General features: G+C 34.3%; 1 protein-coding gene across 1 annotated transcript in view; it reads left to right on the top strand.

Moving 5' to 3' along the window:
• Positions 1-17,439, top strand: part of LOC121369193 (SRSF protein kinase 3-like) — a 78,890-nt gene that overhangs the window by 40,812 nt on the left and 20,639 nt on the right. The window contains exons 4-7 of the mRNA XM_041494111.1: positions 10,988-11,096; positions 11,970-12,057; positions 12,427-12,514; positions 15,508-15,614. Of these exons, the coding sequence (XP_041350045.1) occupies positions 10,988-11,096; positions 11,970-12,057; positions 12,427-12,514; positions 15,508-15,614 (392 nt within the window). The remainder of the gene's footprint in view (positions 1-10,987; positions 11,097-11,969; positions 12,058-12,426; positions 12,515-15,507; positions 15,615-17,439) is intronic.

Below are 17,439 nucleotides of genomic sequence, written 5' to 3'. Positions count from 1 at the left end.
TTGTGAGACAGACCAGATAGCTGGGGTGCAATGTGCTTGAACCTTAATTTATACATTCTAGCCACATGCTCAAGTGTAGGTGTGTGTATCAGCTGTTTTTTGGATGCATGTGCTACATCAGTTAACAAGGCTAATGGTAAACACTGTTTTCATTACTGGGTTTTAGTGCTGGGCGAAGCAGTGGCATGTACATGTTATTTGTACCTGCACTTGCTAATGGTTTCCAGCTGATTACATTTCCTTTGGTGCTAGTCATATAGATCACCCACCTGAGGTGTGATGGGTCAAACCTTGGTCAGTCCCTTCTTAGTAGTGTTTAAAAAAAATAAAAAATTGTTTTAATATAAATTATTCATAGAACCCTTTTTTACATTTTTTTATTAGTCCCAATCCACATTGATTTAAGTGATATAGTTAAAAAAAAACACCTAAAATTATACATGTATGTATGTACATGTACGGTACGTACGTGTACATTTATATCACAATTCATACAGATAAGAATTTTCATGTGTATTTGCAATACTTATTATCAAAAGGTTATAAGTATGAATAATAATTATACAGATAGAAAAACAGATGTGTATTATATAACTTATATTTGCATATAAGTAGCTTTGAAAAACAAAAAAACATACACAAAATTATTTATACAAAATTATTTCGGATATGACATTATTTCCAGTTTTACTCACAGGTCCAACCATTGTCTATAAAATAACTTGTTGAGTTCTAGTAAGTACATATACATTGATTAAACTATATACTGGGTGTTAAACATGCCATTACTTCCATTGGTGTGGTGATTGTCAACCTTTAATCAGGCAGAGTGTTCGTGTTTGTGTACTTCAAATCGACTCACGTTTTCATAGGAATAAAACAGCAGCTGTGAGTGCTATTCATGATATTTTTTTCAGTTTTGTATTGTATTGACAAGACTTTCAGTAGCAAAAACATTTGGATAATAGAACTCTTAAAATATATTTCTGGTAGTTTTACACTGCACAGTTAGGTTTTAAAAAGTACATAGGTTCTTGTAGAATAAGTCTCTTTCTCCTCCCCTTCTTCTATCCCCCCCCCCCCCCCCCCACACACACACACACACACAATATATGTATATGGAGTGTACAGTTTGCTTGTATTTTGGGAAATAGAAGCCTTTACAAAATGTTTTAATGGAGTTTGACTGTTACTGGGGCTTGAACTTAAATACGGGGCCAACTGCAATTGCTGGATTAAAATTATTGAAGTAATTATTATTGTTATTTTTTTTATTTGTTGCATAAGTTACTAGCTCAAAATTGACTTAGGCAGGATTGAAATTGCTGTACATGTATGTAGATAAAAAAAAAAATTCTAGAGCAAAAACATTTTAAAATTGCTGTAGGTAATTGCTGTTAATTTTTATTTTGCGTTTGATTTAGTGGCACCACAATATTAGTGTTCTGTTAAAAACATCTAATACTACAATCACTCTGAACAACTGAATACTGTTATTAAAGCTTTTGTAAACATTTTTATGCAGGCATGAAAATAAGACGGGCACACTGATGCTTTGTTATTCATTCATGTTGCTCATTCACGTGGGACTATCCCAGTGGTGAAGTGCTCGCCTGATGTGCAGTCGGTCTAAGATCGATCCCCGTCAGTGAGTCCACTGAACTATTTCTCCTTCCAGGCAATGCACCACCATTGGTATATCAAAGGTCATGGTATATGCTGTCCTGTCTGTGGGATGGTGCATATAAAAGATCCCTTGTTACTAATGGGGAAAATGTAGTGTGTTTCCTCTGAGATTTTGTCAAAATTACCAAATGTTTGACATTCAATAGCCGATGATTAATAAATCAGTGCTCAAGTGGCATCATTAAACAAAACAAACTTTTAACTTTTCATTCATGTCATTCTTCTCATTATACTGATACTTGTATGTACATATATATTTAATTAGCATGCAACCATGCTTCATAAATTGACTTGATAACCCCTACCTGATAATTCGAAGCATTATTATGTCACTAGGAAATGAGTTGTGCACTTTGACAGATGTTTGCTAAATTTTGAGGTAGGATGTTTTCTCATTTTTCAAACATCCATTAACGACAGCAATAATTGTTGAACTGCATAAATAAATATAACATTTACACTTCCTGTAACGTCAAATTGCCTCTTATTTTTCATTTCTCCATATATGTTTTAATCCATACATGTATTGTAGGTATACTATCAGTAGTGTTTTGACTATGTGAAATAACACTAGAGCTCAAAATAAGAAGTAAATTATAACCTGCTGTTATTATATATATATATATATATTAGGGCTAGCTCTGACACTTCTAAATTTGCCAATTGTGCATTTTGAAAGCAGTTGGCAAATTTTATTTTAATTTTGCACAAAAAAATCATGAATATAATAATTCATATTTTTTAGAAATAACTCTTGATTTCCACAGTTTAATAAACAAGTTGCAAAATTTTATGCTCACCCAGAGCTAGCCCTCTCTGTAGAAAGGTTTTAGCTAGGTTTAAAAAAATAGATCGCTTTTGGCTTTTCACAGGCTGGTATTTCGAGCCTTGCTTTATGTGTTTTATTCCAATGGTGAACACAAGATACTGGCAATGCAGCATCAGTGATATTGTCTTACGTAATGGATGAGCCTGAGGGGCCCACAGTACTTAGAACACTCTCCTGTCACTAATGATCATTACTTCATAAGCAGTTGCAGCCTTCTCCAGTGGTTCCTTTTTGTCAATGTCTTCGCCCACTGCAGACAATAAATCAATAGTGTTTGTACGTTGATTAGATTACGGTTCAGTGTCTTGGTAATGTGCTATGTCTAACACCGTTGATACCTCATTTGGAATATATTACTGTGTGAAATAGGAGATTTCTTGTGAAGAATTAAGGTTATATCCAAGAAAATGATGGCCCCATTTCCCGTTACTTAAAACAAAGTCTTTGTACATGTAACTAAAGCCTTAAGGTGGTGCAGGCAGGCATTTCGTTTAAACTGATTTGTATTTTTAATGGAAATCTCAATGTGAAATTCAGTAATATATATACTGGTACTCATTATTTAATATATCGGGAACATTTTGTTCAGTATAGCATTACAAGTTTCAGAGATCGCTACACAATTTTAAATTATTAAACATTGTTGCTAATCAGTTTTGAATAGATCAGAAATATCGTTAATTAAGATTTTGAAAACAAAATGTGGGTGAAGCTTTAAGAGTTGACAAAGTAGTTATGATTTATGAATTGACACACATCCTTTATCAAAAGTCAATTAACAAATAACAAATTTGTCTGGCTTTTCTCAAGTGCAAATTTTCAAATCTTAATGTGAGAAGAAGTCTATCTATGTTCTACAATTAGTGACCAGTTAAAGAAATCTGATTAACGAAACAGTCTGTGAAGGTTTCATCGAATATACAGTGAGTCTGTCCAAACAGGCATCTGTGTAATTCTGGGGTGGGGATTAGCTCAGTTGGGAGAGAGCTGGCCTAACATGCTTAGGCCAGAGAATCAAAGCCCACTGGTAAACTGATTGGGTTTTCCCTGCCTAACCTTTTCCATACAGCGGTCATGGTATGTGTATTCTGACTGGGAAAGTGCATATAAAAGATCCCTTGCTGCTAATGAAAAAATGTAGCTGGTTTCTTTTTAAGACTACTTGTCACCTTAGTCTGCGTGGCACAATAGTCTGCGCACGTCAATTACATTACATTACGCCTTGAAATAAGTGTTGCGGTATGTTTGTAAACAAACAAACAACGTTAATTTAATTCATAAAACAATGGTTAAAACAGTACATCTTGATTATGAATATATGTATCAAACTGATAGATAACAATTTGATTGAAAAAATCCCCATCTGAATTAATGCACTAAAAGTATACTTTTGCCAGCCTCGATCAACGGGTTTTTGTATCACCTGTCAACACGTCACACCTGTCAACATGTATCATGTCTGTCAATGCTGTAATGATCAACCTTGTATATCAACTTACACAAGTTTACACAGAAGCTTCAATACATACCTTATTGTCATTTATGAATCCATAAATGAAATAAATGTTTTATTTTATCTGTTAACGTAAACATCCAAGCATACTTTGAATTTCCCTCCGAGTGACACAATGCAAAATGGCTGCACACAGATGCATTTACAGCATGGCCTATTTTAGCTATAGTCTGTTTAAAAATTATCATTGATTGTCATATATGTTTAACAAACACTATTTGTGCTCATTTGCAGTTAATAACAGACAACTTTTGTTGAATAATGATCAAAATGTTTGACATCGGTTTTTTATATATTGTCATTTTGTGTTGTCCAAACTAAGGATCATGGAACACCATTTATATTTATCCCATTTGCATAATCAAAATTTTTCTGAAACAGACTATAACAGGAAGTGTTTGTTGTTTAGAACTTACAATAAGTCAGATTCATTATTTGTTTGCTATTTTTGTAAATATTAGCGACAGAAGTGTTGTTTTAATGTTTGCTGCGCAGACTTATGTGCTGTCATGCAGGCCAGTAAATACAAGGGGGTCCCACTAAAAATGCGCTCATTAGTTGAGTTTAAAAAACATTAAAATTAAAATAACTTTCAGTAGTAACACGTTTATTGTTCCATTGTACTGTGGCGGTGAAACAAATATTTTTAAAGAAATATTTTAACTTAAAAATATAACACAAATGCTTAGGTGCGCAGACTTAGGTGCCACCAGTGTATGTGTGAAATTTTGACATGCAATAGCTGATGGTTAATTATTCATTGTGTTCTAGTGGTGTCACAGAGTCCTGTTTGGCGACAGTACATTGTGTGTGTGTGTGTGTGTGTGTGTGTGTGTTCAGCCAACCCCCCACCCCCAAAATGAATCCGATTTAGAACTAACAAAGTAATTTACAAATCTACTTTTATTACAGTTCTGCTGTGTGCCAAACAGTCACATGCGCTGTCTTCAGTTTCTCGAGAATACATCGAAAAGAATATTCTAACGGATAAACTTATATTTTAACGAGAAATATTGAATATTGTACACTGTTTTAAAAGGATCCTGAGCCTTCAATGATCATGTCGTAAGTGAAATCGAAAAAGGTCCACTTACACACCAAGTTTATGGTTTTTACAGCAGTTTAGCTAGGTTTAATGAGTCTTTTTTTTTTTTAAATTGATTAAAAATTTAATGTCTAAGCAATAATGGAATTAATGTGTATGGTGTGTCTGTGTTTGAATTTAGGTTTCTCATGCACATAAACACACAACACATGCATGGATGCACGTACACACGCGCACATGCATACACACATGCCACACGCCACACACGCGCGCACATGCATACGCCAAACATGCATACGCCAAACATATAGACTACTTGCCTTGAAGAAGAAAATATTGCAGATTTTGTATTGATTCTAGGTTTATTAGTAATTTACCGATACTGTGGCTACGATTAGACACCAATAATGTTCTGAATGACAGCAAATGTGATTTCTTATTACAGAATTGTTCTGCGAAGGAGAAAATAATGTATTAATAGCCTTTTTTATGTGCATATAGAATATGGCAGCATTCCTCAACCATTTCTGCCTGACAGCACACAAAAATATTGCGTAAAATCTCAAGGCAAGGCTGAGAATAGATAATAAAAATTATATAGGAATAACATGTTAAAGGTAGGGTCAACTCAAACAAGAGCCTTATGTGTTGGAAAGATGCATACCCGGACCACCAACACATACTGACACTTTAGCAAATGAAAAACGCGTAATTTTAGAGTTAATAAAAAAACATGATTATTCCTGCTAACTGGGGGCAGCCATTTTGTTTCGTGTTTGTGACGTCCGGTGGAATAGCTTGGGGCGAAGTGACGTCAGCTCCTGACCATCTACTGTATGTACAGTGTAAACGAACGTAGTAATTTTTGACAAGGCGCTTCTCTTTGATCAACCTGACTTGTAAAACAGCATAAATGACGTAATATTATAATACACTATTTAACTAAATATATTTCAAGTTGTATTAACGGAACAAAATGGAGTTATAGTATTTTTCTCTGTTAAATAATCCAGAGGAAAAATGTACAAAATTAGGCCTATTGATATGCTATGTTGGAGCAAAAACGACAACCCACGATACCCAAGTGATAATTTTCTTTTCTTTGGGACTACGTAATTGGTCGGTTCTGTGCTTTTAGATGGAAAGTCTACTTAATCAATAGTTTTACGGAACTATTTACAGTAATAAACCATGTCCATTACAATTTTAGGGGCGACAGGTAATATTCCACAATACCGGTATGTATCCTTGTGTCTAGACAGCGTCAATTAATTGGCTCGTCTGGTTACCAATCAAATACACACCTGCCAATCAGGATTCACAGGTAGAAGCAACTAACAGCATAGACCAATTAACTAAGAAAAACTCTGTGTATCATTTCAGTACGTAGGTTAATGCATGGGCAAAACATTGTTAATTGTTTTGACTTGTTGTGTAGCCACTTTGACAATGGTATTTTATTTTGTATTGAAAACTAATATATATAGTGCTGGATATACTTATTGCTGGCTTACTGGGATGTGTATTATTACAGAACATTGCAATGTATAACTATTTATCATCCCGCACAAACCAGGTAGATTGTGTTTCTCTAGTTCTAAGGCTCATTCCTGACATTACGCGTTAAGTATTACGTAACCACCAGCTCGCCAGAGGGCCTACTCACTGAGATGGTACAAAATGGCTGCGCCCGTTATATATAATAGCCGTCACATTTAACCGTTTTATTAATTAACTATACAATTATATGTGCATTATATATTGTTGAATATGCATACTAGGCCAAATGCCTTAATTGTCCTCTCCTTTAAAACAATGTTGTTGCACTAAAGTTATCAAGACTTGCATTTATATTTGGACTTTTTGCGGTTGAGGGAGAATGCACATATTATTACACATTTATTAAGGGTGGAAACATTTCTAAAATTAAAATTAAAGCTGTTGCAGTAAAAATGTCCATCAGTGAGTTTTGTTTCTTGTGAATAAACCATATCATTGTTAGTCGATCTGCTTGTACATTTTGTACAGTTATGCCAGTTGGTTTGGTACCAAGATCACAAATTTTGTCTGCATATTTGCAGTGAGAATTTTATGTACAAACTCTTCAAGATCAAATTACATGCATGAGCATGAAAGCTACCTGTTTCTCAACTTGTATATCAGAATAAAAAAATAAATTATTTCAGGAATGTGTGTGGACATTTTTAAGAGATAAGTAATGTAACTGGATTTTATTCCAGATTTTAAATTATTTAAAATAAATTGGATAAAACATTCTGTGTATGAAATATAATTGTACACAATTGGCCATACTAAGTACACTAGGGTTTTTGGTATTATCAAATTTGTTGTTACATGTAAACAGTTTTAATTTGGATATAATATTTTTGCCAGATTTCACTACAATGACCGAATTAGGCAAACGAAGACTTACATACTTACATTATATTTTTATGGGTATAAAATGTTGATATGTTATTTGTTACAGGTGGTATGGGTTATTTGTTACAGGTGGTATGGGTATAAAACCTTGAAATTGATGTTATTTGTTACAGGTGGTATGGGTTATTTGTTACAGGTGGTATGGGTATGAAACCTTGAAATTGATGTTATTTGTTACAGGTGGTATGGGTTATTTGTTACAGGTGGTATGGGTATGAAACCTTGAAATTGATGTTATTTGTTACAGGTGGTATGGGTTATTTGTTACAGGTGGTATGGGTATGAAACCTTGAAATTGATGTCATTTGTTACAGGTGGTATGGGTTATTTGTTACACTGGTATGGGTATGAAACCTTGAAATTGATGTTATTTGTTACAGGTGGTATGGGTTATTTGTTACAGGTGGTATGGGTATGAAACCTTGAAATTGATGTTATTTGTTACAGGTGGTATGGGTTATTTGTTACAGGTGGTATGGGTATGAAACCTTGAAATTGATGTTATTTGTTACAGGTGGTATGGGTATGAAACCTTGAAATTGATGTTATTTGTTACAGGTGGTATGGGTATGAAACCTTGAAATTGATGTTATTTGTTACTGGTGGTATGGGTATGAAACCTTGAAATTGATGTTATTTGTTACAGGTGGTATGGGTATGAAACCTTGAAATTGATGTTATTTGTTACTGGTGGTATGGGTATGAAACCTTGAAATTGATGTTATTTGTTACAGGTGGTATGGGTATGAAACCTTGAAATTAATGTTATTTGTTACAGGTGGTATGAGTATGAAACCTTGAAATTGATGTTATTTGTTACAGGTGGTATGGGTATAAAACCTTAAAATTGATGTTATTTGTTTCAGGTGGTATGGGTATGAAACAGGGGTGGGGAAAAATAAAATTGTCAATCGGTCCTGCTTGATGTCATCATTAACGGGGGGGGGGGAAGAGGGGAAAAAAAGAAACGAATAAATTTTTTATTATTTTTTTTGTCACAGTGATTCGAGTGAAAAAAAAACAACAACCACAAATTGTATATATTTTACATAATGGAATAAATAATATAAAAGGAATAAAAGTTATGAATTTAAATCCCATATATTTATGTATAAAAAGTACGAGTATTCAGTACTGTGTCCTGAAAATTAATAAAAGATTGCACCGTTGAAGCGTTTGACAGCCTGAGCTAGCACGTTTAGACAAAGAAATTAATAACGTCATCACTGATTGGACGAAATTTGACCTCTACTGGCTCTTGAGATAACCAGTACATGTAGCTGTTCTGCTTACTCCCACTTGTTAACAAAAAATTGGAAACCTTTTGTTAATTTTAAAATCATTTATAATTATTGAATAGACTACATTGAACAGTTAACAATAAATACATTTATAGATTATTTCAGTATATTTTATGTTATTTCAAGCAGTTTGTATTGCACAAAAGTCTCTTGCTTCGGACTGGGACACTCGACCCGACAAAGCTCCGTACATAGGTGTTGACAGGTGTTGATTGTATTATTTTGTAACCAGTTGCAAACTCTGGATCCTTTGTTTTAATAGGAGTGTAATACCTTGATGGCTCTCTCACCAAGAATGGTGTTATTGTTAACGTCCGTTTAATCTCTTGACCAGCTCGGCAACTTTGACAAAATTAATGTCTAGCCTAGTGGCTGTGGATTGACACTACTCGTCTACTGTAGGTCCGACTTCAGTGACTGACGATATATACTTAGGCAGACTTTAAAATCACAGATGTCTGAAACACAAGCCATATTGACCACTATTTATTTATTATTTTAAATCATGCATGAGATACCGATGTCTGGGCAGGCCGGTCCACTTGACAGATAAGAATTTGTGCCAATAATAGAAATGGACAGGTGCTTCGGACCGACAAGAATGACAAAAGTGGGACCGGCAAACACGTTTTTAAAAAATACTTTCGGTCTCAGAGATCGAGAATCGGTCCCAGACCGGGAGAAAAGGGCTTTTCCCCACCCCTGGTATGAAACCTTGAAATTGATGTTATTTGTTACAGGTGGTATGGGTATGAAACCTTGAAATTGATGTTATTTGTTACAGGTGGTATGGGTTATTTGTTTCAGGTGGTATGGGTATGAAACCTTGAAATTGATGTTATTTGTTTCGGGTGGTATGGGTATAAAACCTTGAAATTGATGTTATTTGTTACAGGTGGTATGGGTTATAAAACCTTGAAATTGATGTTATTTGTTACAGGTGGTATGGGTTACCGTATATCTTCGCCTGTAAGTCGATCTCGGCTATAAGTCGAGTCCCTAATTTCAAGCCCTGAAAACGTATTTTTTTATTGACCCGTTTATAAGTCGACCCATGAAAAACTACTTATAAATATTGAAATATTTCTTATTTTCAGCACATGAGAACAATAATATTTGAACAAAAGAAAATTATTTTACAAACTTCGGTTTTCACGTTTTGTACATCGCAATATAATCAGACTATTCCAATCAAACTATCATTATTACATAGCATCAAAACGAAATATTCCCTTAGTAGAGAGTGAAAGCTGTTTGACTGTTACTGTATAGTACTGTACAGATGGTTTTGTGCACAGACAACAACTTTATTTATAAACACTGACAACAGATCACTACGATAAAACTGAAAGTATCACGTTTTGCCGCCATATTAATACATGTAAGGAGGATAACTCTGGAAAGTACACTGGTTTTTGTACAAATGATGTGTGTCCCTATTGCTCTAGATAGTGAACTGCAGAGATCAGTCTATTTTAAGGGAAAGCTCAGTAATATTCATGAAGTTAATCACTGCCAAAACATTGTTTGAACAACCATTAATGCCAGTGACCAGATTTCAAAAATAAACTCGGGCAACAGGTAGTTAGTATTGTTTACATTTTTACTATTAGTGATGACTGTTAATTTAACTAAGTGGACTGTTGTCTTGGCATGTGAGTGAGATCGTACGCCTTTTCGCATAACCAAAACCGTTCTAATGCCAAAAAAAATAGGTTATAAAAAATAAATGTGTCAAATTAACATATTTGAGTATAAATACATGGCATACTTCAACAATAAAACTTGTAAAATAATCCACAAAACAGTAATATTTTTTGTTGAATTTTTTTTACCCTCTTATAAGTCGACCCCCCAAGTTATAAAATAATTTTTGGGTGAAACAAATTCGACTTATAGGCGAAGATATACGGTATTTGTTACAGGTGGTATGGTTATAAAACCTTGAAATTGATGTTATTTGTTTCAGGTGGTATGGGTTATTTGTTTCAGGTGGTATGGTTATAAAACCTTGAAATTGATGTTATTGTTACAGGTGGTATGGTTATAAAACCTTGAAATTGATGTTATTTGTTTCAGGTGGTATGGTTATAAAACCTTGAAATTGATGTTATTTGTTTCAGGTGGTATGGGTATAAAACCTCTTAATATTGATATGTTATTTGTTACAGGTGGATACCATCCAGTGAAAATTGGAGATCTTTTTAACAGCAGGTACCATGTCGTCAGAAAACTTGGATGGGGACATTTTTCAACAGTTTGGCTTTGTTGGGATCTGTCGTGAGTACATACATCTTTTTTTTAAAACCATTGTTATAAAAAAGCAAAAATACTTAAATTATAGTTAAGACCCTGACTCATCTTTTCCTCTTGCCTGTTGATTATGGTGATAACAAATGCAGAGAATGGTCTGTGTGTGGTGTGTGTGTGGGGGTTGGGGTGGGGGTTTCATTTATGCAGGATAAAAATAAAATAATAATATAGGCTGAAATAAATATATAATGAAAAAAAGAAGATTAGTCCAAATTCTATTAAATTGTTGGTAGAATCTGAAACCCTTTAATAAATAAAAATAATGAAAATAAAAAGTAATAATAATTCCTGTGAAAACCTGTCAGACATTCTAGGCAAAAATCTAAAACCATGCCAGTGTTCTTTTGTTTATCACATAATAAAAGTTATACTTAATTTGAAAAGTAAAAATATCTTTATTATTTTTTAACTGTATCCATAATCTTTGAACTGAACCTAATAAACACAAAAGTAATGATTTACTTTATTCAAGGAGTCAACAAACTTTATAAACTGTATTTAAATGATAACCATACAGTGAGTCATAAGTTAACATAACCTATAGGTTATGGTCTTATGTGTTTATAAATTTTCTTAAGTCCAGAACTGTAACACAAACCAGTTCATGTTTTATTTAGAATTTTTTTCTTCTGTTCTTGAACAATAACACACAATAAAATGAGTAAAAACATAAAATGACATTATCAGTTGTGACTGATTTAGACACAACATTATTTTACATTTGTGCAGAAATGAATAAAATTATGTTGCTGTGGCAAGAAACCAGCAGGAATCCTTCAAATCATAATGATTAGAACCAATTTACTTATGTTTTCAAAACTCATCTCGCTTGCTTTACAGAGTGAAGCGATTCGTTGCACTCAAAGTTGTCAAAAGTGCACAACACTACACAGAGACGGCTTTGGATGAAATCAAGTTGCTACGAAGTGTAAGTACTTCATGTTTTCTGTTCACTCCTTTAGATTTTGCTTGATTCATCGATCTCATCTTCAGTCAGGAGCAGGGTGTAGGATAGTGGGTAGGACATTCATCTTGTGGAAAGCCGATAACTAGAACTGCTAATCCATTGATACAAACAGACTGCTGGATTAAATGTGCTCAAGTGTTGTTAAACATTCCTTTTCTTTCCTATTATATGTAATATTTAAAAAACGATAATCGTGCATCATTACAAGGATTTTATTTGAAAGTCAAAACGCCATTGATTATGAAGATACATCAGGAAAAATAGATGTCAAAATGTGGACAGAAAATGCATTTATCACCAGTTTATAAATGTGCATGTTTTTGTATTTAGGTCCGAGACACGGATGTCAGTGATCCTTTCAGACAGAAAACTGTTCAGCTACTGGATGACTTCAAAATATCTGGAATCAATGGGACCCGTATCCTTGTAAAACTTATGAGAAATTGTTTAAAACTGTATTTGTGTGAACATTTAGACAGTTGGTAGTATTTGCTGGCTGAACCTGTCTCCTCGCACTAATCTATACTTGGATGTTTAGGTTGTGTGTCCAGGACAGCATGCTTGAACCTTATTTGGATACACGTACATGTACTTGTGAATTACATCTCTACTTTAGGGCACAGTGTTTCGTGTAAATCATATGGTTACTCAACTATTAAGTTCATGTTAACTATCAATGGTTTAGGTAGTGAACTGCTATATTCAGTAAATTAAAAGTTGCAAACTTAGAATTACCGAGATTTTATTCATGTGTTCCAAAAATTAAAATACAAAAAATACTGGATTTTGTAAAAATTCTAGAAGCCATGTTCATGTTAAACTTGTGTGAACCAATATCAGTTAATTAATATTTTGATGAATTGTCCCTTGTACTTTAGACGTGCAGGATAGAGATGACAAACAAGGAATGTGGTCTAATGGGTTAACTTTGTTTTACCATGTTACCTCAGTCTGTTGATAACACTGTTCACATACACCACTGAGTTTCTACCATAAATCCTGCTTATTAGAAGCAACATGAACCAGTATAAAGCTACATGTGATGTGTTGATTGAATTGGTGTGTGTAAAACAGTACATGTATGTGGACCTTAGTGGCTGGCTGGCACTAGTAGACACTTGGCAGAGCTCATAAGAAGTTTGGCAATTTGAATAGCTGTTCTCTAAGGACCAGCACCTACATGTTTGAGTGAAGCCACCTGTGTGAATCAGTCAGACTGCAGTGTTCTTGAGCTTTTCACACAGCTGTCCCAGCAAGCTGTTAGGTGGCCCTGTTGCAAAAAGATCATCTTGTATTGTATTTCAACACAGTTTGATAAATGCTGTTTTTATATCACCGTAGGAGAGTTCCATGGCAGATTATTGGAGATAAAAACAGAAAAAAGAATACAGATTACACTGTTGTTAACTTGTGTTTCAAAACATTTAAAGAAAAAAGAAAAAGAAAAAAAAAACCTGTTTAAAAAAAGAATAAGAAAGAAGCATTAAAAGTACCTGTATGATAAGGAAAGGTAAAGTTACTTTGTTGCATTTATGTTAAACATTCTACATATAGAATAGAATGCAAAACATATATATTAATTGTTGGGTGAAACAAGTTTGAACACCACACCTGCACATGTCTAGTTAAATTGGTGTTGCATAATAAATGTAATTTTTCTTGCATAAACATATTGGTAAATATGTGATATTTAGATCTTTGAACAGTATAGTCCTTATAGGTTCAGGTGTTTCAGAGGTGTAGACTGTTGTTCATTAGCAACCAGAACCTGTGCTTATAAAACTTTTAAAGTCTAGACTCATTTCTCTATTAATGTCTTGAGAGTTTTAGCGTCATGGCAGCACCATAATAACTGTATACTTGTGATGGCATTAAAGATTTGAATCTGGACTCTAGAGTTTTATAATTTATAAGCACGTGTCTGGATGTAGCTCAGTTGTAGGTTGTTCACCAGATGTTTATTGATCATAAGATAGATCGCCATCATAGCACATTGTCTCAAGCAGTAGCAAGGGGGTGGGATGGGGAAATGATTATAAAATCATCCATAAATAATGTGGGTTTGCACTTCCACCCCAATGTGGGTTGACACACACACACACACACACCCCAATATTAAACCCTGCTACGCCAGTTGTCTCAAGGCTAGTATTATCACTGGCTAGATACCTTACTGCTAATAAGACCTCTGTGCTTTAAAAACTTTGAAGTCTACACTTAAGGATTTCATAAACATATGCCCATACGAATGGCATGCAGTTTGGGGAATTTGCTAAATTGAAAGTTTTGAAGCCGGAGTTTCAACATTTTATAAACACATGGATTTAAGTGGAAGCTTATGGGGTTTTTCTCCAGCACTAAGCATTTCGGTTATCATATACTCTACACCTAAGTAGCTATTCAGAGCCGTTCATAATTATTAATATATCACTAGCATACAAACCATACTCAGTTTGGTACTGGCTCATCTCTTTCTTCCCCCCCTCCCCCACACACACTTAAAAGCATACATCAAAAATGTTGATTTTGTAAGGAAAACTTTTATCAACACTTTTGTTTTAACAGTGTCAACTGGCATTAACCCCCTATCGCCTAGTTTATGGTTTATGCACTTGTAAAAGTGACAGTTGTAAATGGCTCCTTAATAAACAGTGTTGAGATATTTTTAATTAGAACTTCTTTTACATTGACATAGTTGAATATGTAAATAAATTTCAGACAAGTCAGGGTTGTTACAGTTATGTTTGAAAGAAGGAAACTATTTGAGAAAAAGTGGGCAGCTGTATCTACTTAAAGTACTGAATACAGTGGGGTGTATAATTTTAAAACATGAGAAGTAGGTGATGGTGGCAGCAAAGTAGCAGCTGAAAATTGCTGCCTACCGCTACATGTACTAATGATCATTGCAGTTGAACTGAGGTCAGACGGACTTGACCAGCTGAAAGTTGAGAACAGATTAACACAGTGATGTTACAATGATTGATTATAATCGAAAAGTGATTGGTTTGGCTCTACCGATGTGATGATCGATTATAAAAATCCATATTCGATTGTGTGGCGAAAATGTTAACTGTAATTGTTCCCCAATTTACTTGATGGATTAGATGTAAATATGTTAGGATTGGTGTTTGTTTTCAATGTATACTTAAAGAAAAATGATATTAAATAGTTAATACAGGTAAAATTAGTGATTTGATAGGGTCTGCCCCAGAGAACATGACAACAGGTGCACGGTCCTGATAATTCAGATCCTTCATATAATTCTAACTAATAGTGTAATTGAAAGTTGAAAGTTGGTGCAAACCGATTATAACCGATGGACGATGAAATTCCAACCGATTCACCTCACTAGAATGACTATTCATGTTGAGCTGAATGTTTCCAATGGTATTTCCTTGACTGTTGTGTCAGATGTGTGTATGGTGTTTGAGGTTCTGGGCAACAACCTCCTCAAGTTCATCATCCGCTCCAACTATCAGGGCATTCCGCTTCCAAACGTCAAAACCATCATCAGACAGGTCTGTATGACTCTTACTGTTGTAAGACATTCTGTGCTGTTTGTGTTGTATATCTATTAAGACATTATATTACAGGGCTAAAAGTTTGGATATTTTTACGAGAATCTATGTGGATTTTCATGAAAGCAATCTTATTATAACCTCCCGAATCCAAACAGTTTCCGAGAACCTTATCAGTAGTGTTGGTATATAAAATTGTGTGATACATATTTACTAAGTGTGTATGGATTATTGCATATAAAAGACCCTTGCAATTTATTGGAAGGTAGAACTAATGTGGCAGTATTCAGGTATCGAATTCAAAAGCCATATTACTAAATATAATAAATTAATTATCTGTAATCTGACTTGTTATATAGACATTAATTTAGAATGTCAGTCACTGTCTGTGGTCACATAATGAAATCCTAAGTTTTTCTTCCAGTTAATGCGCTCAAGACACATTTTATTTCAAGCATTATCTAAAGGTATCAAAAATCTCTCGGAGGAATGTTTAAGCAACTGGTTCCTGTATGAAGTGGATTTCAAATTTCTTTCTGGTTAAAGAATGAAAACTGTAATGAGTTAATGTTCCAAACTTGACCTCCAGTCAGTCATAATTCTGTGAAGGGTTGAAAAAACCTGTTTCAACCATTGCTGATCACCTACATGTATTCTGACCTCTGGTTGATGCTGTTCTTCTTATAGTGATACGGTTAAACTCTCATCTTACCAAAACACTGTAGCTTTGTAGAAGTTGTTTCAAAACGTCACTCTCACCTCACAAAGTTCTCCCTTGTTTTCTTTCAGGTGATCTAACTTTGAAAGTGTAGTCTGGATATCTCTATGGGCATCTGAAATTTATTTTCAAATCTTCCTTATCTCTTCCAATAAGACATAAAATTAGGCATCTGCTCATATATCTGCAACTTAACAAATTCGCCAAACATCCTATTGCTTTGGTTCATTGCTCTTTATTCAGGTTTTCTTCTCTGGTGTTTATAAAATGAAGTGCCAACAACATCCAATTAACTCTGAGAGACTGCACGCACCGTAATAAATGGGATGCAAATCTGGTGCCATATGGCTTTGGGATCTGCATTACCATTATGTACACCTCATTGCCAAGTTTGTTCAAGAGCATCCATTCTGCTGGCCTATTCTTAAGATGTTGGTACATTTCTGTATTCAAGTTTTATCACACCTGCAAAGGATTTCTTTATGGAATTTCCACCACTGGGCCATGATTTCTTTGAACTGGACAGTTGACTTTTACTTGTCCCAAAGTTCATAGTGGCTCCATTGGCACCAGCAATATTCTGGTCATCTTGGGTTTCCAAATCTTCACCAGTTCAGATCTTGTCATTTAATGGGAGCCATAGCTCCCCATCATTCCTTGAGACTAGTTCAAGAAGTTATTTAAAAAAATAATGTTCTATAAAAGGATTAAATCAATGCTCAGTATGTAATTTCTTAAATGGCTCCCCATAATCTGAGTATGGGGAGCAGAGAATCCCTCTCCTCAGTGTATTTCACCTCAAGATCTGTCACTTGCATAACTTACCATAGTTATTAATGGTGCTGATAATAAAAATGTACTAGCTAGTATTATGGTGCTACCCATAATAATAAAAACATAACTTATCCAGATGTTTCTAATGGTGCTAGTAATTTAAAAAAAAAAAAAAGAGTCACTTAACTTACCCAGTAGTAATTAATGATGCTAATAATAAACATAATGAAACATATACAGCTCTCTCAAACACTCTAATATTTTCATTATGCCCAAAATAGTTTAGCTTTTATCATTAGTTTTACTTCTCAAGTATTCTGAAGTGTTTTGCCC

Source organism: Gigantopelta aegis, chromosome 3 (genome assembly GCF_016097555.1).
Source record: "Gigantopelta aegis isolate Gae_Host chromosome 3, Gae_host_genome, whole genome shotgun sequence".
Lineage (NCBI taxonomy): Eukaryota > Metazoa > Mollusca > Gastropoda > Neomphalida > Peltospiridae > Gigantopelta > Gigantopelta aegis.
The sequence above is the reverse complement of the archived record's forward strand: the minus strand, read 5'-3'. Positions and strand labels throughout refer to the sequence as shown.